The 27,532-nt window shown below is 40.6% G+C and overlaps 1 protein-coding gene across 3 annotated transcripts in view; it reads left to right on the top strand.

Moving 5' to 3' along the window:
- ENTREP2 (endosomal transmembrane epsin interactor 2) overlaps window positions 1-27,532 on the top strand; it is a 91,072-nt gene that overhangs the window by 20,662 nt on the left and 42,878 nt on the right. For all 3 annotated transcript variants that reach the window (XM_063412545.1, XM_063412544.1, XM_063412546.1), the window contains exon 2: window positions 18,730-18,786. In XM_063412545.1, the coding sequence (XP_063268615.1) occupies window positions 18,730-18,786 (57 nt within the window). The remainder of the gene's footprint in view (window positions 1-18,729; window positions 18,787-27,532) is intronic.

Raw genomic sequence — 27,532 nt, 5'->3', positions numbered from 1 at the left:
TTGAGGAAAATAAAATTGTGACTGATTTGAGAAAGCTTCTCTTGCTGATCACCTCTCTTAGAGATCTTGAGGTGGAAAAAGACTGAGTTTCTTTGGCTTACCCAAGATGTAAATCAATTTGAAGGAGCTTTTCAGACCACATTTCTGTTCCACTACTACTACTTACAGAGTTGGTTGATGGATTAGTGAGTATTTAAGAATGTGGCAAACTGCAATTTCTTTGAGTATTTCAAAACCAGCACCTTTACATTTCTGTGTCCCTGGGTTACAATTGCTAAGTAGGTAGTTTATTGCCAATTTCAAAATTGTACATATGATTTTATTAATTTTTTTGAGTAATCATAACCTTTCTGTCAGGAAGGGACACAAGAACTTCAGTGAATACAAAATTAACTGTGATGTGGGAAAGGAGTACCAGATTTTTTTATCTCTCTTTTATTTCAGGAAGATATTTTAAAGAAATTAATGACTTTTTGGATGAGTTTGCTATCAGTGGGATAGCAAGAATCATGGATTCTGGAACACAGTGTCTATAGTGGAATTATAGGGTGGCCTGGGCTGGAAGGGACCTTAAAGCTCATCTCATTCCATCCACCTTCCTCTATCCCAGGCTGCTCCAAGCCCCATCCAACCTGGCCTTGGGCACTGCCAGGGATGGGGCAGCCACGGCTGCTCTGACAGCCTGTGCCAGAGCCTCAGCACCTCACAGGGAACATGTTTTACCTAACCCTAACCCTGCTCTCTGTCTGTTTGGGGATTTAATTTTGATAACCGTTTTCTAAACCTACGGGGTCTCTAGTTAGTGGAAGTTCCAAAAGCATCCTAAAAATTGAAAAATTTATCTTTCAATATGCAGTGGTTCAGCGTTTTGATGTGTAAATGAAAGGTTCAGAATGCCCTTTATTATATTTAGTAATAACCTGAGTTTTATTACTGGGCTGTTATAACACAGTAACAAACTGTGTACACTTCTTTCGTATTTTGAGATATAGCAAGGGATTGTTTCTGTGTTTTAAGAGCAGCATTGCAGTGGTTGTTTTCCTCTGCTGACACAATAAAATAAGATGTTAATTGGGCAGGCAGCAGTGCAACGTTTCACTGAGCGTGGTCTGCAGGGCTGCTGGAGCAGGAACGAGAAAGTTTTGCAGTCTGGATCACTTGGCATCAATTATTCCTCTGTGAATTGAGCATTTGTCATGCAGCATCTCTGTTGCTTCTCCATAGTTTCACTGATCCTTCAGACATTTTCAGAAGCTGACAGAATATATCTGCAAAAGACATAGCTTAGCTTTCATGTTGAGTATTAAACTTTAAAGGGGGTAAATTATCAGCTACACAACAGAAGATTTTTAATTTCACTATCATATTTTTATATCTCAAGTGCTTTATTTCTTTTTTGGCTGCTTGCTAGAAAAAAATTATCCACTTGTTTGCACTTTATTAATAGTTACAGTATTGCTTTTAGTTTTAATGATGTTTTTACATTTGGTTTCCATTACATTTTTCTGACTTTACTACTGACTTCTGACAGTTTTCTGCCTTCACTTCTCTGGCCCTTTTTCATATCCCATTTCCCCAGTGCCTGCCTGCTGCAGAGCTCCCTGTTCAGCAGTTACCTGCTTTTACTCTTTGTGTGTGTGAATTTAAAATCAAACAAACAAAAACCTACTGAAACAAAACCAAACCCCACTGGGAACTGACAATGCTCTCTACCTCCTGTCTTGATAATCCACTTGATGCTGCTACTGATTTCCATGTCTCAAGATGAGAAGGAGGATAGGAAGTCTAGAGGGAAGAGAAAAGACAGATTTTGTCTTTCTTCCTTCTTGTTATGAACAGCAGTAACAAGTTTGCTGCCTCTCCTGCAGTTGTTTTGTGCTCTAACACAACTGTTCTGCAAAATGATCAGTAATATTTCTCGGTACTCTTTCTTGGGAAGTTGTATTGGAATTCTGGAGCAAATTGGGTTTGAGATCTTTCTGTAAAATAAAGACTGAAAAAATGAAGGATGCATCTCTGTGCCTTTCACTTGTTGTGAATAAAGAAGTCCTGTGTCCTTCAAAGCACTTATTAGTGTAAGAAGCCAATGAAAACAATTAAAACACGAGTAAGGGTCCCTCTATCACCACCAAATTTCTGTGGCAGTTTCTGTTGGGGAATATCAGGAGAGAGATTAAGAACCTTGTGAGATAACTACAACAGGGATGAATTATGGATCTCTAAAGTGTCTTTCCTGAAATTATTTTGAAAAGGTACAGTAGAACTTGTTTATTCCAACATACTACAAGCAGAATCTGACATGCTGTATAAAACATTCTAATTTCATTAAATTTTGCAGCATTACAGTGAATTAGCAAAGAGCAGTCTTAATTTGCAGAGTCTGAAGCATGGAAAGCTGAGATGACCTACTTAAGTGACAAAGATTTGTGCTTTCCAGAACCAGGAAACCTTCTCTTTGCAAAACCCCCTCTTTCCAAATTTTTCCTTTGTATTTTCTTTCTGAGTATTTTTTTTTTCTTCATGTCATTAGACTTTCCTTAGGTGATGTCTTTGGGCATTGAGTGTCTGCCTGTTCATAACCCTGTGAAGAAACATGTGTGGTACTGTGGTGTGTGGTACTGGTCTAAAGCAAGGCTCAGTGCTGTGTGGTGTAACAAAGGAGCTGGAATGTCTGGAACAGTTTTACAATGAGTAGGAAGAAAATTCTGAAGCAAGTGGGATGAGAAGATGTAGATGAAAGTTCCTTTATAGATGAAAGTTTCTTTATATGCTGAAACACAAAAATGACTGAGAATATCATGATTTCTTTCTATCCCAGGGAACAAAATCAGTGTCATTTTAAGAGAGTAATTGAAGTTTTTTGCAAGAATTATTTATCGAGAGAATTGTTAAAATGAAGAAGATTCCCAACCCACATTAATACTTAATGCTGGATATTACTGTCTTTTGTTTTTGACAGCCCTCATCATTCCTTCCTGTTCAGTTTCCTTCTTCCTTTTTTCTTAAGGAGTATTTAGTGAAGCAGAAGCTGTGATTAATTGATGATGTCCATGCCACCTTTGAGATCAAAATGAATTTCTGTTGTAATTCTCAGTTTCTGTGTGTCTCAGGTCTCTTCTCTTGATCCCTTTGAATCCAGCATCAACAGAAGTGTGTTTTGTTTGTCTTGGATACTCTGACCTCATTTTCTGGGCTAATCCTGGATCCAGTCCTGCAGCTGAGAAGTGCTGGTGCTGCTGCTCTGCCTTACAAGGCTCTGAATCTGTGCAGGTGTTCAGCTCTGACTCAGCTCCTCAGTTTGGGTTGCTGTGGATTGTGCTGGGTCCTTAAAGGGATTTTGCACTGAGACATTTAGAATTTCCTAATGTCCCACTGGCACTCTGCTGCGTATTTCAGCAAGACTGACATATGCCAGGTTTAGATGCTCTGGTGCAATTCACTCCTCTTTTTTCCCCTTATTTGTTCTTGCAGATGAGTCACTTGATATTCAGGACTGTCTTGTATTCAGGCCAATTTAGCACTTGACAACTTTGCAAAATGCACTTAACGAAAACTAAATACAAATGCCAAATGGTGCATGTGTACCCATGGACTGGTTTGAGGCTCAATTTCTGGAGTTTTCTGTAGACTCATTTTGATTCTTTATAGGAGCTGGATGAGTTTTTTAAAAACTGATTTATAGAATGCTTTACAGTTGCCATGTTTCATTCCTGCACCAAGATAACTTCCCTGGGAAACTATACAGTGTGTTATATAAATAAAGGTGAGTTTTAAAGGGGAACTAGCTCAGAGAAGTATTCTGGACAAGTTATTAATTTTCTGGCTCTAGGATGATGTTGACAAATGCTGTTTGTTAGGATTTCTGCTCTCCTTTCTGTAGAATAGATCTGTGTTTCTGTTTTTAATTGGAAAGGAATGTAGCTGTGTATGACTTGGCATTAAGTCAGCAAAAGTTTTTGATAAGATGAAGAACTTAATTTTACTGACCTGAACTCAGAAATTTCTCTCACTTCTAAATTTTTCTAGTTTTAGATTTGGTCATAATTTTTTCTTTTGGTGTAGAATTTTTTTTCCTGGAAGTATTAGTTAAGTTCCTTGTTTTGGTGTTTAACTTCATTATGAAAAGAATATTGTAGTTGTGAATGAGTTTACTTTCACAGTGAGAACATTGTTCTCACCTGTGTTCCTGAGAGAAAAAGGCTTCTGAAAGATTCATTCAGTTGAGACTACTGAGTTACCCTAAAATCAGTCAAATAAGATTGCTTTTTCCTTTGGTAAAGTTTACATCAAGGAAGTTAAAGCATTTTTTTAGTATTATAACTAGATATTTCGTATCTTCTTTGAACTGCTTGATGCAACAATCAGCTAAGGGAGGAGGGGAGAGAAAAGTCAGGATGAACTGGCTGCACAGACCTTTCATTTCTGGTGCCTGTGTGGTCTGAAGGATGTGGCTGCATCTCCCTGGTCTGTGACCGGTGCCCATCAGTCACCTGAGCTGTGGGCACACAGTGCACATTGTCACCTGAGCTGTGAGCACACAGTGCACATTGTCACCTGAGCTGTGGGCACACAGTGCACATTGTCACCTGAGCTGTGGGCACACAGTGCACATTGTCACCTGAGCTGTGGGCACACAGTGCACATTGTCACCTGAGCTGTGAGCACACAGTGCACATTGTCACCTGAGCTGTGGGCACACAGTGCACATTGTCACCTGAGCTGTGGGCACACAGTGCACATTGTCACCTGAGCTGTGGGCACAGTGCACATTGTCACCTGAGCTATGTGGACACACAGTGCACATTGTCACCTGAGCTGTGGGCACACAGTGCACATTGTCACCTGAGCTGTGGGCACACAGTGTACATTGTCACCTGAGCTGTGGGCACAGTGCACATTGTCACCTGAGCTGTGGGCACAGTGCACATTGTCACCTGAGCTGTGTGGGCACAGTGCACATTGTCACCTGAGCTGTGTGGGCACACAGTGCACATTGTCACCTGAGCTGTGGGCACACAGTGCACATTGTCACCTGTGCTGTGGACACACAGTGCACATTGTCACCTGAGCTGTGTGTGCACACAGTGCACATTGTCACCTGAGCTGTGGGCACAGTGCATATTGTCACCTGTGCTGTGGACACACAGTGCACATTGTCACCTGAGCTGTGGGCACAGTGCACATTGTCACCTGAGCTGTGTGGGCACACATGCACATTGTCACCTGAGCTGTGGGCACACAGTGCACATTGTCACCTGAGCTGTGGGCACACAGTGCACATTGTCACCTGAGCTGTGTGGGCACAGTGCACATTGTCACCTGAGCTGTGTGGGCACAGTGCACATTGTCACCTGAGCTGTGGGCACACAGTGCACATTGTCACCTGTGCTGTGGACACACAGTGCACATTGTCACCTGAGCTGTGGGCACAGAGTGCACATTGTCACCTGAGCTGTGTGTGCACAGTGCACATTGTCACCTGAGCTGTGTGGACACACAGTGCACATTGTCACCTGAGCTGTGAGCACACAGTGCACATTGTCACCTGAGCTGTGGACACACAGTGCACATTGTCACCTGAGCTGTGGGCACAGTGCACATTGTCACCTGAGCTGTGGGCACACAGTGCACATTGTCACCTGAGCTCTGTGGGCACACAGTGCACATTGTCACCTGAGCTGTGTGGGCACAGTGCACATTGTCACCTGAGCTGTGGGCACAGTGCACATTGTCACCTGAGCTGTGTGGGCACACAGTGCACATTGTCACCTGAGCTGTGTGGGCACAGTGCACATTGTCACCTGAGCTGTGGGCACACTGCACATTGTCACCTGAGCTGTGTGGGCACAGTGCACATTGTCACCTGAGCTGTGGGCACACAGTGCACATTGTCACCTGAGCTGTGTGGGCACAGTGCACATTGTCACCTGAGCTGTGGGCACACAGTGCACATTGTCACCTGAGCTGTGGGCACACAGTGCACATTGTCACCTGAGCTGTGGACACACAGTGCACATTGTCACCTGAGCTGTGGGCACACAGTGCACATTGTCACCTGAGCTGTGTGGGCACACAGTGCACATTGTCACCTGAGCTGTGGGCACACAGTGCACATTGTCACCTGCGCTCTGTGGACACACAGTGCACATTGTCACCTGAGCTGTGGGCACACAGTGCACATTGTCACCTGAGCTGTGTGGACACACAGTGCACATTGTCACCTGAGCTGTGTGGACACACAGTGCACATTGTCACCTGCGCTCTGTGGACACACAGTGCACATTGTCACCTGAGCTGTGTGGACACACAGTGCACATTGTCACCCCAGCTGTGGACACACAGTGCACATTGTCACCCCAGCTGTGGACACACAGTGCACATTGTCACCTGAGCTGTGGGCACACAGTGCACATTGTCACCTGAGCTGTGTGGGCACAGTGCACATTGTCACCTGAGCTGTGGGCACACAGTGCACATTGTCACCTGAGCTGTGGGCACACAGTGCACATTGTCACCTGAGCTGTGGGCACACAGTGCACATTGTCACCTGAGCTATGTGTGCACAGTGCACATTGTCACCTGAGCTGTGGACACACAGTGCACATTGTCACCTGAGCTGTGTGGACACACAGTGCACATTGTCACCTCACCTGTGTGCCTGACTCTTGCACATGCAGCTCCCCGAGTCTGAGACTGGCCTCTGCTGGGGTCTGTGTGAGGAGAGCAGGGCAGTTCCAGCTCTGGATTCCTCATTTAGCTGGTTCGTGTGAGCTGCCTCAGGGAGCTGAGGCTGAATTTGAGCTGGGATCTCTTAGATACCTGTGTGTGGAAGAGCAATGGAAACTGTAGGAAAACTGAGTGCCATTTAGCAAGCTTTGAGTCTTTAGTTGACTTTTTGTCTAATGAAAGTCAGTAGTATTCTAGATGCTTTCTAATAGCTACATTCCCCAAGTCGATGAATGAAGCAGGAATAGCAGACTATTTGCATAATGTAGTTTCTATTAATGGGACTTTCACATTTTTCACTGCCTTTTTTTTTTATATGTAGAGCTATTCTTTTTATTGCTATACTATTTTGTCTTCACTTGTCCTTTCTTTCAGCTTCCTTGATACGTGCATTGATTTTTTTTTCCTGTTAAAAAGAAAGAAAAAAACCCAAGAACAAATAAAGAAAACACAGTCCCAAACAAGGAAATCAACCCCTTCTTCCTGACCTCTAAACATTGTGGTTCTGCTAATTTTGTAGTGGATTGCCACAGTTCTGTGCTCTTTATGTTTAGTTGTGATGTGTTTACTGTGATACAAGATAGGGTGTCATTACTACTACAGATGGTCCTGCAGAGAATATCTCCCAGTTAAGTCACCAGTATCTGATACACCCCCTAACCAGAGACTCCTTGAAACATGACAGAGGTCGTCATGTTCCTGCAAATCAATAGCAATAACTTGAGACACTCTTCCTTGACAGCTCTGAAGTACTGAGGCTGATTTTCTTCACATAAGCTGCAGCTCGGTGCTTGAGGTGAACTCAATTTGAATTTCTCCTACCCATTAATCAGCAGGCTTCAGTGTGGTCCTTGGTCTGTTCAATATTGCTAGAAAGCCAGGTTTCTCTGTTGAGTGCTTTTGGTCCTGGTATCAGAACAACCATTGTTGTCATTGTTTTCTGTCAACTTTCTCCATGTGTGCAAAATGAAAGCTGCTGGCCAGAGCAAAAGAGATCTGTCTCTGCATCTTTCCTCTTAAAAATAAAACTTTTGCTTCTCAGATGGTGATTCTGAAAAGTTAGTGTGGAAAGGTAATGAGAAGATGGTTTCAAAACCAGTTATTGTGTGTGAAGTCACTATCCCATTCCATTATAAGCCTAAGTTTAGTAAAATCAAGCATGTTTTTTGAAAAGACAAGCGACACCTCATATTCTGGAATACCATCCCACTCGCTTGGGTTTTGAGAGCTAATTTTCAAAATTATTTCATTAAGACAGAATCTAGATGCCAAAGTTACAAGTTAAAACTTAGTGTGCATAAAATGTAACAACCATAAATAAATTGGAAGTAAGTATTAGTCTCTCTGTCTTGTTTATAGTTTATCCTGTCTTAATGAATAAAGTATCTCCAGCTGAAGTAGGGATACAGCTGCTTTTATGGAAGTCAATATGTCAGGCTTTTGTTGAGTCTGTGGTCAGCCAGGCTGCAGTAACACAAACACTGAGAGTGTGGGAATCTTACTGGGACAGTAATTTCAAAGCTTCTTTGTGAGCTTTTTGCAGGCAATCAGAGACAAGTAGAACAAACCAAAGAGGCCCTGTCTTTGAAATATAATTGAGTTTGATGTACTGCTTACTCAGTTTTCTTTGCCTTTGACTCTGTGGAATTTTTTTTAAATGAAGACATCTGACTGTGTGATGAAGTGGAAAATGGTCATATTTGAACTCAGCCATTCAATATTAGAAGAAGTTTTAGTGATTTCTTAGGAGGTATTTAAGAAGGTGTTTAAAACAGAATAAAACACTACTCAGTCTAATGCCTGTATGTGAATGGATGTACCATATGAAATTAATGTTTAATTAATTTTAGTCATGATGATGGATCCACCTCTAAGGGTCAGATTTGACCTTGTTAAGCAAGCATGCCTCACATGGCAGTGGGAATCACTTTTCCTGGATTTTTCCCTCTCCAGAAGTGACAATACAGATGTATCTTGTACAATGCTGGTTTTATTTGATGGAGTAAGGAACCACTATCTGAGTTCTGATGATGATGAATGATTCTGCAAAACCCCAGGAAGAAATTTTTAGTGTTTTGATCTAGCAGTAATGTACAAATTCAAAACGGCTCTTTTAAGATTATAAGATGTTTTTCCTCTTAGTCTTGACAGAAAGTTCCCATTATATTTAGCAGAAGTCCTGACCTTAAAGTCAGGTGGAATAAGCCTTTGGACTCCTTGAGCTTTATTTTTCTGTGGGAAAAGGGTTTCTGTAGAGTGGGTGTGGTTTGTGGTCGAATGGCCATTAACTAATCCTAGAAAGCAGAACACCAGGGTCTGGCAGATGGGTCTGGTGTGAGATGAGGTCTCATATGAAGATCAGTGTTTTATTCTCACTTTATTTCCAAATCAGTATGGAAAACATTTCAATTTGATGATCCAGCTTGGTTTTGTAACCAGAATTACACAGGATGTTTATCTGTCTGCAGTGCTTCAGAGTTCATGTATTTTGACCATGTTTATTATAAATTCTGACTTGCTGTGCAAATGAGTTTAGTGTTATACATCAGTAATCTCTTTGAATCTCTTAGGAAGAGAAAATAAACAACATTTTAGTTACTCTATAATGTTTATATGATTCCATCTTTCACATTCTCCTTGCACTTAAAATAGCTGTGGGCTTTGATTTTGGGACTAAGGTTAAATTTTTATTCATTCAGTGTTTGGACTATTATTACCCAAAGAATCAATTGTATTAAAATTACTGAAAGAGCATGTCGTGTGCTCCCCACACCTATTGCCTGCTGACAGGTTAAGAAGTGTCTGCAATAGAATTGGACTTTGATTACAGAGGTCTTGGTGCTTTTACTTCTTGCCTAGTGTTTGGTTGAATTTCAGGGGCATATCACATATCAGATGTCACTAGATAACAGCTATGCTTGTACCAAGTAGTTCTACAACCTTAAGCTGGAAGTCCACACCACTGTACTGCCAAATAGCTTGGCGTGAGAAAAGCTCCTGCCTGTTCCCTAGATCAATCCAGTTTGTGTCTTCTCTTCTGTAAAGCTTGATGGTTTTCATTGCTCGATGTCACGGCATTAAAATCTCATTTTCTTCTGGGTGCATTGTAGAACTTCATGGTTGGTTTGTGGTGCTGGACTGATACACTGTTTTCTACTTGCCCAAGTCCTTTGCTCTTTCTTTCCAAACCAATTAGAGATGTTTATGAGGTAATCTCAAGGGTTGTCAAAGCCAGGTATCTTATGGCTTATAGGCAGCATGTTTAAAATAATGTATTTTAAGTCTTTAATAGTAACTAATGAGATTATTATAATTAAGAAGAGAGGTAATGCTCTAAATTATTCTAAACACATTACATTCTTTGTTCAGTCTGTTTTGACTGTGTATCAGCATGATTTCATTTTTGCATTTTGCTGCTGGCAGGCTTTAAGTGTCTGGAGCTCAGGCCTGTGAGATCCTGAGCAGGGACAAGGCTGAAATGTGGTACAGTGGCTGCTGGCTGCTGATGGACCTGGATTTCTGTTCTGTGCCATTGAGGCTGGACAGGACCAGGTGCAGGAGTTTTCCCTGATCTCAGTAGAAAAATGGTTCAGATAGATTTGGTATGGGAGACAGGTGTTGAGAAGGGACCATCAGAATCATCAGGTCCAGCTCCAGGCCGTGTGTGGGACATCACTAAGGACACACCATGTGCCTGAGGGCATTGTCCAAATGCTTCTGGAACTGTGTCAGGCTGCTGCTGGGACCACTGCCCTGGGGAGCCTGTTCCAGTGCCCAGCCACTCTCTGGGGGAAAAACCTTCCTAATTTCCAACCTCAACCTCCCTGGACTCACCTTCGTGCTGTTTCCTCAAGTCCTGTCCGTGGTGAAGAGATCAGAGCCTGCCCCTCCTCTTCCTCTCTTGCAGATGTTGTAGCCTGTGACAAAGTCTCCCCTTGATCTCTTTTTGTCTCAGCTGAATGAACCAAGTAATTTCAGTCACTCCTGGTGTGGCTTCCCCTCCAGACCCTTCACCATCTTCCTTGCCCTCTTTTGGACACTAACAGCTTAATGGATTTTTTTATACTGTGGTGCCCAGAACTGCTCCCAGCACTGGCGGTGAGGCCGCCCCAGCCCAGAGCAGAGCAGGACAATCCCCTCCCTTGCCCAGCTGGCAGTCAGGGCACTGCTGACCCATGCTCAGCTTGCCATGAAATTCACCTTCCAAAGCCCTGGTTTGTTGGCATGTTTGGAAGGCATGTATCCATCCTTAAATTAAACCTGTGCTTACCCAGATTCCTTTGTCCTCTCTGTCTGAAGTCCTGTTTTGGACGTGGTGACAGTCTGTAGTGGTTATGGCTGCCCGGGCAGGGTTGTCTCAGAAAAGGTGGCGAATGCAGTGCTGTAGGTGGCCTTCACCAGGAGCATGGTGACAGAGGTCAGGAGGCTGAGGACAGTGTTTATCTGATCTGACCCTTTAATATTTCCTCTGTTCCTTTCTGTCTCTCATGGCTGCCTGTGCATCTTTAACCTTTTCCTTTACCTGGTAGCGTGGGCTGGAGGCAAATCCCTAACCATGCTCATTAGAGTATGAGGTCTATTGCTTTTGGATTAATCTCTCCCCGTGTGCCCTGTGGCACTGCAGTTTGAAATACAGCTCCAAAAGATCTATGGAGCTGGAGGAGCAGAGCTTACTCTGTGCTAGGGATATGCAGGGGCATTGCATTTTCCGTGCATTTGGGACCCTTCTGAGTTTGAGGCAAAGAAAATGCTCTTGTTATTGATGCTTAGATCACTTTATAATACACCTCAGCTTTCATCCCCTGAGAAATTGTGTCAGTAATTGAAAGAGCCATTGTCTCATTCCAGTTATCTAAACAATCTCAGTCTTCATTCTTATAATTATTGGAAGAGCCCAGCAGCAAAAATCTTATTAGTAATTTCCTAATGCTACTGGGAAACAATATTTCTAGAATAATTTTCTGTACTGAGTCAATGATACAAGTCAAGATTGGTGTGAAAAGAGATTAGGGAATGTCTGAAGAAATTTATCACTTTTTTTTTTTTTGTCACAATAACATTATGGATTTTTTTTAATACAATGAGACATAAAATGAAAATTCTGGAAGTGAAGTTCTGATAGCTGGGTGATACCTTTGCCTTAGTAATGGAAAATATGGAATCCTTCATTACTGGAGTTAAGATAAAGTTTTCACATTTTCAGCCCTTGAAGGAATGTAACTATTATGAAAGAAATAAAGCATGATTTGTTTTATAGACTCATAATAGCTTTCAAATTATTTCAAGTGCATTATTTGTTTCATTACAAACAATTAAAAATGTCTCCGTAGTTTTGGAAAGGAAATTCAGTATAGTTTTAGGTGTGGAGGTTTCATCCCTGTTAGAAATCATCTTTGTAAATCTATTGTATGGAATGCACATAAAGACCAAGGAAATAAATATTCAGATGAGGAAAGAATTGACACTGGAGTTTACAACACCTGCATACAGATCTATCTTATTGGACAAACTGCTTGTAATTTCAATGATTTCTTTGGTTCACTGCATTTTAATTAAGCTTTTGACTGCTGCCTCAGTAAACCCTTCCTGCTTCAAAGAATCGATAAGCTATCCACACTTGATCTGAGCTGCTGTAGAGATGCTGAATATCATGTATGGGCAGACCATTTCTTCAGTCAGTTCTTTGTGAGAGAATTGCTTGGTCTGGTTTTCATTTCGGGTGTTGTGGAACACAGCAGCTGGTTCTGCAGCAGTGCTGCTGCTGGTGTTACTCAAAGCAGTTGTGTTCTTTTCCTTCATTCCTGGGTCATTCTGGAGAAGGGAAGTTGCTTGGGTTGTGAGAGAGCTTCATTTTAACTTCAGAGAATTGTCCAAGAGCCACAAAATCTTCTTATATTATCCCTTAGGGTATCTCAATAGACTTTAGTCTGAGTTGAAACTCTTCACCTATGAAACAGCACGTATTGAGCTTGCTCTTCAGTCATCTGTTTATTTCAGGTTTGTTCATAAATATTCTAATACATTTGAAAGCTTGGAGGTTTGGTTCCAAACTGCTTAGTTACCTTCCTGTTTAAATACTCTTATGCTAATGGCTGTGGGCCTTATTAATGCTCATGGATCACTTTATGGGGCATAGAAGATAATGCAGTGGTGTGTTCTGTGAATATGTTTAATAAAAACCAGATTAGAATTAAGACTGTATTGTGAGTCACTGACATATCAGCTCTGTGCTTAATATCTTATCTAAATCCCTGTCCATAGCTTTTAATACAGTTTGCATATTTTAGTGAAGTTGAGCGTAACAGTTCTGAACCGCTCAGAAGAGTAACAAATAAAGAACATATGAAGTTCTTTATAATTGAAAAACACATTATTCTGATGGATGTGTGCTCCATCAGTGCTTGTTTCTCTCTGTATGTCAAATTGTTTACTTCTGGAAACAAATTACAGATGTGTAATGAGCAGATTTCTGATGGGCATGGAGAATATTTGATAGGAATACAAAGACAAATCCCCAAAAAAGCTCAGCCTAGAGCTTAAAATGAGATGAAAACTGTGTACTCTTTATACATTCTGCTAGCTGTGTCAATGTATAGGTAATTTTGCTGTCCTGTTCTTGTGGGCCACCAAGGGATTTTGTTTCTCTGCTCCTGTTTCCATGGCAATTAGAATTAGATTAGTTTTAGGTTCACAGTGGATAAATGAGAGCGACTAAGCTATGATGTAGTGCTTGTGAGTCAGGAACACACTGAGTCTTTTTATAAAGTAGCCCAAAACTGTGCTTAAATCATTGTGGTTTTCTGGTTGCTGTTGGCTTGCTTGTATTTATCTTTCAGCATCCGGATCTTTTGCTTGTGGTTGCAGTCTGGTGGCACTTGTGCTTTGTGTGTTTATAGGGATGTAGCTTTTAAATGAGAACCAGTCCCTGGATTCTAGTTACAGCTGCATGTGGAACAGTCAGTTTGCATATTTGCTAATAAATATTTATGTTAACTATTTTAAAAACCCTTTAGCCCATGACTGATTTTTGGAGTGTTTTGAATGTGGCGTAATGGTATGATTTTTATCAGCACCCACTCTTTAGGATGACCTCCTTGGAAGACCATTCCAAAATCAAGCCACTGTTCTGTATTTGTCCATACAGTTTTCATGTGTGTATGCATGTAGAAATACATCAACCTTTTTCTTCTTCTGGCACTTGTTAATAATTTCATACCACCCTCACCCCAAGAGATTTTCATCCTTCCTGTTCTTCCAGGACTTGCAATGGAGAGTACTGGTGGGCTCTTTTCAGTCACTTTTCAGCTAGTTCCCATGCAGCATAGTTCTTTTTCCTGCAGTGTGTATTTAACTTCACCAGCATTTTGCACTAATGGATTGCAGATGCTGCAGAGAGTGTTATTATAAGAAGATTTCATGCTCTGGTAGTAATGTGTCATGCTTTTATAGTCTCTGAGTATGTGATAGCTGTGACATTACTCACAGTATTTCATGCTTGCATTTTGTTTAATAATTATCTACCTTTTACAAGGGCTGTGGTAGATTTCACAGAAACATCATCCTGGAAGATATTTCAGCTGTCATTTTAGGCTCTTTGAGGTACACCTAGACCTAAAGACAATTGGGGATATTATTTGTTGAGGTACAATTGAACTTCACCCCTCCAGGAACATTTGAGTTGATGGAATTAATCCTTGCAGTAGTCTGTGCTCCTGTAGCCCAGAGAGGGGACCTTGGGAAGGCTCCGTGGCTTCAGGCCCGTGTGCAGGAGCTCAGCTCTGTTGTGCTTTGCTGGCAGAAAGCTCTGCTGGTGCTGGTGCTGTGGGTGCTGGCATTTCCCTCTGGCAGCCCAGGTACTGCCCTGCCCTCTGCACTCGCCTGCCCCGTGCCTCATCTGCCTGTCCATGCCTGCTCTGGCCCCTGACGGGGTTTGCCTGATGTTACAAACAGCCTTTGGTTCCTGGGTTATCTACCTGCCCTCACAGCACACGTTTTGTGTGTGCAAAAACATGTACACAGATATCTGTAAATACATTTAGCTCTCAGAAGAGGCCTGAGAGGGGATTTCTGCAATTACTGTGAAGAACTCGTATGCCTATGTTTATGTGCTGAATTCATTGGTTAGAGAATTGGTCTTGTATTTACAAGCTGAAAACATGACTAACCTCTAAATTGATAGAAAATAATCAAATTACTTGATATATGTTGTACCAGGCTGGGCAAGGAAGCAGGAATAAGAACACAGAGTAAAACTTGAGTTTTCTACAACTCATGCTCTATATTAGACTAGAAAAGCATTTTTAGATCCCAAGTCAAACGAAGGGGTAAAAATTTCATTTTATTAAGCAAATTAATAGATAGATGTCAATAAATTTATATTTCCATCGTTTTTTGAATCTTGATAGTGTTTCCCTATACTTAATGTGGCTTTAGTTATTATTTATATAAATACAGGGTTTATGTAGTTCAGAAAACAAGTTTGAAGGAACCACACTAGAGAGCATATTACATACAAGAGCCATTTTGGAGGCTCTTTGGAGTTGGAGACTTGAAAAGCAGATGATTTAAGATAAATTGAGAGACTGCATCATCTGATCTGTCCCGTATTCAAAGTCAGAGCCCTCTAAATTTCTGGGGATTCACCAGACTGTGGAGGCAAAATGTTGGAAAAGACACCATCAAGGGCCAATCCTTTGTTTGCAGTCCTTGTACTGGAAAGTAATTTTACCTTCTGGTTTTGTCCTGCCTCAGTATGTGCCTGTTAAAGTAAATGCATCTTTGTCATGCATGAGCACCCCTTGCATTAATGATAATGGAGTTTTCATATGCACGTTGAGTTACTGCATTTCTAACGCTGCAGAAGTCAGCACTGATGTGCTCTGTTTTTTCCTCTGTGCGTTGTGATCATCAGCAGATACCTATATCTACATCTGTCTGGGGGAATTCTCCTTAAGCAATCAGGCAAAGCTACTTTTTGGAATGTTTTTAGTAGCTGTCATTTATTTCAATTATTATGTGATGGGGAGGTTCACTACAATTCAGCAGATGGGTCCAAGGTAGTAGATAAACATACTCTGCAGGGTCTGAAATCAAAACACATTGCCCAAGTTAAGGAATTGTTTAAACTCCAATTTGCTTTTTATTTAAGAAAGAAAACACCTGTGCACAGAATACATGTGATGTAGTGATTTTTGTAAAGCATAATAAGCCGTATGGATTGCAATGTTTAGCTATTGAATATTCTGAGTGATTATTGTAAGATATTTTGGGCCTGTAAATTACATACTACTTTTCAAATAATTGCTACTTTTGTATAGAAATAAAGTGGGGTTTCTACTCACTGTATTTAATGTTAGTGTTGTATTTATAAGAAGTATAACCTGAAGAGAAAACAAAACCTTAAGGCTGGGTGCTTTTTGGGGGTTTGGTTGGGATTTGGGGTTTTTGTGGGTTTTTTGCTTGGGTATTTTGTTTGTTTGTTTGGGTTTATGGAGGCTTGTTTGATTTGGTTTTGTTCTTAAATTCCTGGTGATCTTCAATATTAAGAGAAATCTGTAGATTTCTATTTTGATAATTTGGTGCATACTAACTAAATGTTGGTAGGTGACATCCTCTGTGTGCTTTTTGCCTGGTTATTTGCTGTGCACATTGGGGGTTAATGTGAGGTGCTTGGCATTGGAAGCAGCTGCATCTCAAAGCAAAATAAAGTTTTTTTGGGTAACCAGTGACTGACACAGGGGACTAATAAGGGTTGGAAATTAAATGACAGCATTGTTGAGGTGACCTCTTATAATGCCAGTATTAAAGACACAGGTGGAACACTGGGTCCTTGAGTCTATGATCAGTGTAAATTTATCAAGTGGCCTGGCTGTGCTTGACCTTTTGCATGGAGAACCAGTACAGTGAGTGCCAGGAAGCTCTCCTTTTCCAAACCAAAACACATGTACCTCTTTCATCTTACACGGCCTCTGTAAAGGTCAAACACAGTTGTAGTTCAGCTGAACAAAAGGGATCAGCTCCCTTCTTGCACCCTGTGCAATGCTACAAATAAGACAGGAGGGGTAGAGGTTTAATTCATGAAGGGAGGTCACACAGTAAATGAAAGTAGAGATTTGCTACTCATAGGTAGTGCACTACAGTATCTTGGCTCTGACCTATGACTTGGTGACTGAGAAATACTGATTTACATACGAATATTTTATGTATCCATACATACTCTGGTTTGGAATGCAATTTCTTGCCTTTCCTAAAGGGTTTTCTTTAATAACCTCACAATTTCAGCCAGCCCATTTATTTAATTGAGAGCATGTTGCTGTCTAGCCAGCAGATAAACTGGCTAACCTTGTCATTTACCTTCTGAGTGCAGTTTCACATTACAGGATTATCTGCCCAGAGCCAAGTTATCATACAGTAATAATAAGCTAACATAGCTGTGTGAGCACATTTAATTAACTGCAAAGATGGAATTCTCGGCTCTTCCTTCACTTGGCCAACATCCAGAAGTGTGTAACTTCTCTGCTGAAGGAAACACTGCAGAAAACAAACCATGCATATTTGCATGTAGGCATTATCTGGACAGTCTTTGATAGCCATGTCCTGGTCTTGGTTCACTTTTACTGTGCATTTATCTCTCAGCCTTGCAAATGCAACATTCATTTGTTCTTCACTTAGACACTAACACTGAGCTTTTACTGAAAAACCTCACTTGAGGGGTCATTTTTTAATGGCATAGCTACTAAAGAAAATAACAAGAAGTGCATTTTCCACGTGTTGTTTTTCTGAATAATGTTTTCAAAAGCTGCTGCAGCTGTGGATATTGTCAGATTGTGAAATATGCTTGAAACATGCTCCCAGTATGAGTGTCCACAGACCAGACTCGGTGAAATCTTAAACTGGGCACTCCTCAGTGCAGCTGCTCCAGACAAGCAGCAGCTCCTTCTCGCACACTGACCCTGAGCATCACTAGACTGGATTGTTTCCAGCCTGGTTCCCAGTACAGTGTACATCACTTCTGCACTGGCTACGTGTAGATGCATTTTTGTTTATTGTGCCCTACTATTTTTACACCCAAAAGATGGTTAGGAAAGCAGGATGGAGTGGGAATGGTGACTAGCTAAGTTTATAAGTTATTGTTACACAGACTTTGCACAAGCTGAGGTGAAAAAATGACACTGTGGCCTTTTGAAATAAATACGTTGTGCATCCTTTTCTCTGGATTTGATTTGGATTCTACTTTACTATTTTTGTAATTCAGTGTTCTAATGAAAAGGTTTCTTTCCCCTTTTTTTTTTCTCCCACATCAGGGTCGATATCCCTCACCTCATTTCTTGTTTCCTTCTCCATTTTTAACTATATGTAAAGCTTATGGCGTCTCAGCTGTAACTTGCATGTTATTTTAAAATACCTACAGCTAGTTTAGATGTATAAAGGTCTGAATGCTGCTTGCTTTTGGTCTGTAGAATAGGGAGTAATGTATCTGCATGCAAAATCAGGTTTTAATGAATGTGTGGGTCCTCTCTCAAACATAAGATCAAGTGGAGAGGTTGTTTGGGTGGCTGAAACAGAACAAAAAATCCTTTTGCTAATTTATCAGGATACCTGGATGATTTTGTGATTTTTTCTGTCATTTCTCCCCCCTTTATAGCTAATTTTCAATTGTGCTAAGAGACCATAAGAAAATTTGCCCTAGACATTTATTCTCCTTTAGTGTTGGTAACATTTGGGACTGGGAGAGAGGAAATGTTTTAATGACTTCTTCCAATCTGATCAGAACTGAGTGAATCTGGCTGCTGGATTGAAATTTGTTTAAAAACACCTTAGTACTAGTTCTGTTTACTTTTTATTGAGAATAAAAGGAAAGCATTTTATTTTTAGCATTTGGTTTCCAGCATCCTGGAAATACATATAATGACTGTGTATTAACTTCATCTTATTACCTGGTGTGTTTTTAGTGACACTGGTATGAGCCTCACACCTCTTCAGTAACTCTGCTCTCTGTTCCAGGTGCTGTTGTCAGGACTGATCGGGGTTGTTTCGTGGAAGAGGCCCCTGTCCCTTGTGGTGAGCAGCTCTCGGTGCTTTTTTTGTCTTTATAGAGAAGCCTGGTAGTCTGTGGGGGTTATTTACATTGCTGTTGTGTATCCTGATATTTATAAACACTTAGTACAAAAAGTGAAAGGCCTTTGAAGTCATAATGTGTAAATGACCTGGGTGAAAATACTTTTCTACTGTCTCACAGGCTATTGGTTTGCTTGTACCTGTGCATTTAACTTAATTTGCCTGAAAATGCTCTGCAGAGCAATCTTTTTAGCAGATATCTGGATGGAAAAAAGCCCATGCCAAATTAGCAGTTGTTTGTTTTCATCTGCAGAAAGATTTCCAGCTACATTATTATTTCTGTTGTGAGATCCATGTAGTTTACTTAATAATGAGCAGTAATCCATTCTTTGTGTGTGCATGCTAATAGAGCTTCAGTCAGCCTATTAATGTAAAGCAGCATTAGATGGAAATCAGTCTTATTAAAAACACGTGATGGCTGTGTCAATAAGGATGTATTAGCAGGTAAACATTGCCTTTGAAACAGTGTGCATGTGTAACAGAGGAACGTGAAACATTTGTAACAGAGTACTAAAGACAGTCCCTGGAATAAACAGTATAAAGGACTGTAGGAAATTAAAAGTCTTATACTAATAAGAATAAGCATAATTAGAAGTTCAGGTCTATTTTTCAGTGTTATGAACTCAGACAATAGGCACAGAGCTCACATCATTGGAATACGTAATATTTACATCAGAAATGTTATCCAGGCCTGTTGAGACCTGGCTTCTCTGATTCCTGAACACTCACCTGCATGTTGTAAATTCAGCTGGGCTTTCTAATACTGACTCATTCAGGGAAATGTAAAGAGGCAGGCATGGTCAGTGTAATTCAAGGAAATAAAGGTAAAAGGGAGGAAACAGTCATGGTAACATCACTGCTTGCAGAGCAGCTCATCTTCCTCAAATCTGCTCTAGGAAATTATTTATTTCCAAGAGCAAGCTTAATGCTCTTGAGTTAGATGCTGATCTTCTGCACTGGCCCTTGGTGGTGAAGCAATAATCAGCTGAAGGATCAGGACAGGGATGGTGGTTTTCCTTCTGTGAGTGATCAAGCTGTGTAGGGCTTTTCCAGTGGCTGCACAGTGCCTGTTTTCCTTGCTGAGTTGTAAATACGTTTGAGCAGTTGGACCCCACGTGTGCAGGGTGGCTGTTCTGACTGGCAATCAATAATGTACAACTTCACAACTTCATGCACAAAGTTCCACCGACATGCTAATGAGCCGTGTTTCTCCTGATCTGTTTGTGCAACACGTATGCCAAACACATATGGTCAATAATTACCTTTTAACCTATTTTATAGTAGTATAAGCTCCTAGGTAATCGATTACAATACGTGTCTTTTTTGTTGCAGTGTGTTACAAAATCTGGCATTGCCAAGAATGATAGCAGGAAGATAGATAGATAGATAGATAACTTTATTGTTTGAAGCTATGAATAAAGTTACATAAAATTAAACCATGCGCCATCTGCGACGTCCTGAAAACTGGTGAAACTGTGATAATATTTTAAGGTCCCAGTTTTCTGCATATCTTGGATTTGTGACTAAAACTGGTTGATAATAACCAGTGTTTTGACTATTGCTGAGCAGCACTTGTGCAGTATCGAGGCTTTCTTTTCCCAGCATCACTTGCTTTGGCTTTTTCCTTCCTCTTTCCTTTGCTTATTAAACTATCTTTATCACCACCCACAGGTTTTTTCCCCGTGGGTTTTTCTGCCCCTCTCGCAGTCCTGCTGAGGGGGTGAGTGGGGGCTGTGTGGTGCTGTCCTGCTGGCCAGGGTCAGACAGGGTTTCTGCACGGATGCAGTGTCTTTTCTTTGCAAATGTATTATTTCCTGCAGGCAGACAGAGGAAGTGACAGAAGCATTAAACAGAGGTAGTTCATCAACCATTAATTTCTGGCTGTATCATACTAGAAGTGTGTTATGTAGTGTTGGTGTAGAAATGAGCGTGTTGTTGCATAGTTTAAGGCTTTGGAACCAATGTCAAAACTGACAATAGATGTGTATTTATAAGCTATTAATATGAATGCTGTTTTGTATTCTACATTCAGTCAAAGATTTACCAATGTGTATGTAGTAAGGAAATTTTGCTGCAGTATTAATGTGCAGAAATTTAGAAGTTCTCCTGCTAAAGTGTCTTTGCAAATCTTAATTATCTGGAAAATTCACAGATTTTTTTATTAGTTTATCTGAATTTCCTTGGTCACCTCCTGGCCATCTGTTGTATATATTGCCAAAATGCTCTGTACATGCAAGGAACCAGAGGAAGCACTCTGGCAAAGGAGATATTGAAATGGCTCACACATTGATTTTGAAGAGTACTTTCTGTATATTTCAGATGTTTCCTCATTAAGCTTTCTCTATTTTCATTTTGAAATCTCAGAGTATTGGTAGTGCTTTGGGAAAATCTCTCAAGAAACCCTTTTTTGGAAACCAAGTGTTGACTGTGTCACTACCACTGCTTAGTGTTAAAATGTAGTGTTAAAGCAGGAATTTGTTTCCTCGTGGTTTATGGGAGTGTCTGAAAATTGGCAGAGAGCTTATGGAGCTCCTGAGGCTGAGTTAATTTGTAAAAAAACTTTAAATTGTGCAGTCAGATTATTTTTCTGTTACAATCTAATCTATGGTAATTGCAAATCTATTTGTGCTAAGGAGATTAATTCAGCCTCTGAATTGAGTTGAAAGCTTCTCTGTTGCCATCTGGCATTTGGGTGACCCCAGAAAAATATTTTTACATTTCTAACTGAAAGCAAAACAGTTATTTTTTACAAAAAACTGATAGATTTAATATTTTTTTCAGTGGCTAGAAATGTCTTTCTTAATGTCTGTGAATGTCTGTGAGCACAAGATAATACTACTTATTAATAAATGATCTTGATTACTCAGAATAGCTATTTAAAAGCATTTAGTATGAAATGTGCATTCCAGATCCAGTTCTGTGCACCAGTGAACACCCAAAACACTGCATGTATAACTCAGTTGTCCCTTCAAATGAACCATTATTTCAAGCTTTTTTTGGTTTTGATAAGCACATAGGATTTTCTTCATTTAAGAAAAATAAGAGAAGCCACCCTAAATAGCTGCAGTTCAATCTGTGTATCAGGCAAAGGGATGAACTGCTGTGCAAAGTCTTGGGCTGCACCCATGGTAAGACTCAGTTAAAAGAAAAATTGTCTTTTTAAGAAAATATTCATCTTGAGTCAGCTGGGTAGTTTGTTGCAAAATGAGAGATTTTCTTTCTAGAATTACAGTGAAAAACTGGAATTATTCAAAATTCAGACTTGAATATTTTTCTTTTTTTCTGTAAAAATCATTAAAAAAGATCTACATTGGAAAAGGAATTTACTAATAATTTTAAATCAGTGCATCAACATACACTCTTGCCCTATAAGATGTATGAATATGTAAAACTGGTCCAAATGTTTTTCCTCATTGATTATCTCCTCTCACTAAATATCATTGCAGACTACAGCAGGAATAATGAAACTTCAGGAAACAGATGAAACAAGAAATGTGTAGAAATAATGTATTAGTATTATTTTTATAGTGTATTATATAATAGTAGGTTTCCCATATTCTGCTCAGTGAGGTGTAGTGTGGATGTGCTTCTGCCCATGCTGCTTAACCTGAGGTCCTAGAGTAGCTTAAGGGACAAGACAAATCTTTTTAAACTCTTGTAAGAGAATTTACAGCTTCCTTTCCAATGAAATCTGAGAAAAATCTTTCAATTAAAATAAACAGGTGCTTGTCCTCCCTCCAATACCCACCCTGAAGCAGAGATTTGGTGTTTGGTTCCTGGGATAAAAAGGTGATCTGTGTAGTGGGGAGGCAGTGCCAGCATGAACAGGTCAGGAGTGCAGTGGAGGAGTGCACAGCGTGGGAGAGGAGCCCTGTGAGGCACCCGTCACCTCCAGTGTCACTGCTGCTGCCTTTGATTCCTCTGTGATGCTGGGGGCAGCTGCACAACACCCCATTGCCTTAGCAGGTCCCTTGACCACTCTGCAGTACCACTTCAGCATGAGTATTCTTTGAGTTCCCTGATCAAAATATTCATTAGGAGCCCTGCTATTCGACAAACGCTTGTCTTTGAGGCGGCAGCGTTGGTTTAGAGGTGAACAAAACACTGGGTGAAAACAAGTGCATCTTACATAGCTGTGCTTTCAGTTCGGAATGAATGCTGGGTACTGCTGCTTTCAAAAAGAAACTTGGGAGGCTGCAACAACTTCTGTTTGGAAAGAAAATCCAGGACTGGTTCAGAGAGTAGCTCTTCAGATGTAAAGATGTAAATTTTGCTCCGAGCTGGTGTGAACCCAGACTTTGGCACTGAGAGCAGAGTGGTTTTCTTTGACCTCTTTTCTGGGAACATGGAAGGAAACTACCCAAATTCAGAGAAGCTGAATGCTAAATCAGGGGGAAGAGAATTGTGGAGGACTAGGACAGGAAGGAGACATTGAAATGTGAGTCTGGCAACAAGAGCAAGACAGACATCAAAAGATTTGAGAAGAACAGGACCAAGATGTGAAGTGAACCAAAATCACGTCAATAAGAAATCATACAATGGGATCTCTGATGTTTCAGAGATTCAGTGCCACAAGCACCAAAAATAACTGAATTGCAATAGACTTGTGTCTTAGTTCTGAATGATTTCAGTGAAGGAAGTGTAGGCTGTAAATAGTATTTTCCTGTACTTGGGACACAGTTAAGTTTTCTTTGCCTCTTGCCTTCCTGTTGTTCCTTCACTGGGGTTCATTGTGTAAAGCACTAATGTGGCTCTGGTCACCAAGCTGCACCATCTGTCTCTGCACACCCTTGCAGCATGGCTGGGGCTGTGCTAAAATCTGTGAGACAGGATCTAGAAGTGAGGTTAATGTATTTAGTGATAAATATTAGTGATTCCAGGTTACATCACTTTGAAAATAGATTTAAAATGTATTTGTTTCACTGAAGCTGCATCTCTTTTATGTTTATTTCAAACTGATGCCCTGAGAGGTCTTTCCCCAATGTATGAACTGTTGGTTTAGGCCATGAAATAATGTCTCTTGTTGGATTGAGTAGGGGATCTGAAAAGTGTGGTCTTCAAAACTTGCAATTTGAGTTTGTGTAAACTCTGATTACATTCATGTTCCAAAATTTTTTTTTTTTTGCAGGTAAGTTAATATATCCATTTAGCTTTTAAAATGAGTGCTGCCTATTGCTTTTTTTTTTTTAAACTTAGACTGCTGATTCTTTTCTTCTTTAATATCATGAAACAGCTGTGCCCCAGTGCCCTTTCATTAGAATAGAACGGCCAGAAGAGAAAGAGGAGGGAAAATGGAGAATGACCCAGTAAAACAGTGAACTGGGTGAGAAAAAACCAGACTTGAGATGGAAACAGAAGAGGTGAATCAGGGAAATCTTTGCAGTGGTGGAGAAAAGACGTCACAGGGTGAAGCACCTCTTCAGAATGAACATTCCGAGTCCTCTTTTACAGCGTAACACTTAAAGCTGCCTCTTGTCCGGGTCTGTGTCTGCATCTCTGCCCGCCCTCTGACGAGGCTGCCCGTTCCGGGCCAGCCGCCAGCAGCTGCGGCTCCTGTGAGACTCGGGACCCCTCTGCCGAGCCCCCGTGTGCTGGTTAGCTATCCCCAGCGGCAGCTTTTCCTGGGGAGCAGACAAACCCTGCTGGCCCCAGCACTTGCCCTTCCCAAACGAGCCCTTCGTGATGGCCCCTGGGCAGCCGCTGCTCCTCCCGCCCGCTGCCAGCGCACGGCGTTGCCATGGCCGCAGCCCATTCCCGATGGGAAACCTCTGAATTCCCTTCCCCGGGCTGCTGCTGGAACGAGGAGTGTGCTGTGGGTGCTACAATCCCCTCCTCGGTCCATCAGTAATCCCCTTGTTCTCACAGGCTTTCTAAATATATCTGCTGATGGTTCCCTCATCTCATCTGCTCCTCCTTTTAGAAGTGCAGGCTGCATCCCATCTGCTCCTGGAGCTCTTGGCAGCCTTTCCTCGGTCTTAATTTCTTCAACTCTTTCTTGGTGTGAGTCTGCTTTGCTTCAGCATTTCTTCTTCCCCCTTGGTGAATTAATCTCATCTCATGTATCACTGGGGCTGGCTAGCTGGGCAACATGGGAAATATTTGTTAAACTTTGTATTTTGTTTTCAAACGGTGAGGAAATACTAGCTTCAAAATTTATTTGGGACAAGACGAGCTGCATTTGAAATGTTTTAAAAAGTAGAATAAATAGTTGTAAGAACTAATATAAAGTATTTTGAGGCATGATGGAGTTGGGAATGGATACCTCACTCTTTGTACTCATGTACTCAATCAAAGCTCACGTGATTTTAGTTTTATTTGTGTGACAGATGGAAGGAAATGCACTGTTACCCAAAAAGAATCCAATTATCCTGTGCTTGTTGAAGAAAAATACTTTTATTTCAGTGGAATGTGCTTGCCAGGTAAATCACAGTTTAGATCCTGAGCTAAACATGTGTGTGATTGAGTGTTTTGGTTTCCTTACTACAGATACTGTAAAACCTCCAACAGCAATATGGATTAAATTCTACTTCAGATAGATGAGGAAAGGTCCTTGAAATCTTAAAGTTCATTTACTGATGGATCTCCATCAAATTGTTCATGTGAGTCTTCCTTGGAGATGTGTGTGTGATTTTTCTTGAAATGGCCAAAACTTTAGTGAGTTTACATTACAGTCAAATTGGACAGAGCTGCTGTCCACATTGCAGTCTTGCCTCAGAAATTGATACTGAAAATGCTCGTGTGCCCTTGATGGAGATCAGCAGTTGTGGCTCCAGACCCTGCTCACCTGGCAGAATTTTCCTCCTCAGGGGTGAAATCTGAGTTCTGGTGTGGGAGGGCTCAGAGAGACTGCACCATTGTTAATTAATGAGAATAATTGCAAGTGAGTAGTTAATTGCTATTAATATGTTGGGAAAGACAGATGCAAAATATCTGTGTCTGTGACCTTTCCATCCTGCTTCTGTCTCATTACGCTTCTGCCAGCAAGGGCTGCTTGCAGAGCTTTTGATGCCTGTCCTTGTCAGCAGGACAACACGAGCCTTTATTTCCTCAGGGAATCCTCTCCAGATGTTGTGGAAGGTTAATTTATCTGGAGTAGCATTTCACTGACACGTGCACGGGGGTGAATCCTTCCTGCAATGTGACACTTGCAAAAAGGAACGCATTGTTTGGGTGAGTGAATCCATTAGGCAGTTGCTATGGCAGCATAAATTCAGTCTTATGTAGATTTTATTAAAAGTTATTAGACTACTCATTGTCAAAAAAAAAAGGATTCATTTTTATTTACTGATTTACCTGACTGTTTTGTTTAAATATAGATTGTTGAATACAAAGTTAATTCAGAAAAATGTTTTTCCTAACGTCCTAAATGCCTAAAGGCCCTAAACATCAGCTTTCTTTTCCTGTTCTGCTCTTGTCACAGAACATTTTTGAGACACAGTATCTTATTTGTTAATTTTTAAAAAGTTTCAATTTTTACTTCCTTGGAGAGTGTGTTGAAAGGAAAATTAAGCTATTATGGCCGAGGTAGTTGCAAATTTTAGATCTGGCTTATGTGGTCAAAATTCTATTCAGAAAGCATTCTATTTGAAGTTTTTATTATCATGCTGTATATCAACTCCTCTTTTTCCATCTGACTGTACAGCTGAAGCAGTTGTTTTTGAAGCATTTTAAATTGACAACATTTTGAGTAGCATTAAAAATAGGTTGGTGCTGTTTGATTTCTTTCTCCTTCAAAATAGCACTTTAAGATAAATTTTATATGCAGGGATTTTTTATTTAGGGGAGCAGTGGTGCATAAATGGAAATGTAAGTGATAAAAATGAGACAATGCAACTATATATTTTAAAAAATGGCCAAATGACTTTTGACTGCCTGCACATATAGTAAAAATTATATGATTAGTTTTATTGCAGTATTAGCTGCAGATCATTGAAGGGATCCTTTGAGTGCTTTTTTTTTATGTAGCAAAATTTGACTGAGTCTCTTCAGCATATTAGCTGGCTACTCCCCATTGTCCTTTTAATAGATTATAAGACAAAACTTACGTTTGTTTTCTGCTACAAAACTAAATATCTGCAAACTTTTTTTGTTACAGTTATTGTTAGAAATGTGTTGCATTATTTGAATCCTTCAAGAGATAGCTTGAATTTTATCAGAAAAAAAGAAAAAGGGTATAACTCCTCATGTTTCTCTTTTATATGGCAGGAATCTACAGGCCACTTGATGGTCCTTTTGGGTCCCTTCCAAATCAGAATATTCTGTGATTCAGAAAGGTATAGGTGCTAAAAGAGTTAGTTGGAATCAAAAAAGCAGAAAATTAGTAGATGATGAAATATCTACTTTTGACAGATTTCTGGTTAATGTTTCTGCGCTGAGAGCACAAGGTCTTTATTACTAAATCAGGCCCCCTCTTATACTTTCCTAAAAAATACTACAATAAATACTACAATTGCTGGAGCTGTAACAGCATTAGAGAAACAACAAACACCTATTGCTGTGTGGAGAATGTGACAGTGCTGCACTCGCTCTTGTCTCAGTCTTTTAATCTGATCACACTTGAGGAAATTGTATGGCCATTGCTTCTACTGACAGGGAATTTCTTGGAGGTATTGAATAGCTCTTATTAGGAGATTTGTTTTGAAATAAATGCATCCTTGCATTTGCCTCTCACTCTGCTCCTGTATGCAGA

The sequence above is a fragment of the Prinia subflava genome, chromosome 15 (genome assembly GCF_021018805.1).
Source record: "Prinia subflava isolate CZ2003 ecotype Zambia chromosome 15, Cam_Psub_1.2, whole genome shotgun sequence".
In the NCBI taxonomy this organism is placed as follows: domain Eukaryota; kingdom Metazoa; phylum Chordata; class Aves; order Passeriformes; family Cisticolidae; genus Prinia; species Prinia subflava.
This window is presented reverse-complemented; position numbering and strand designations above follow the sequence as displayed.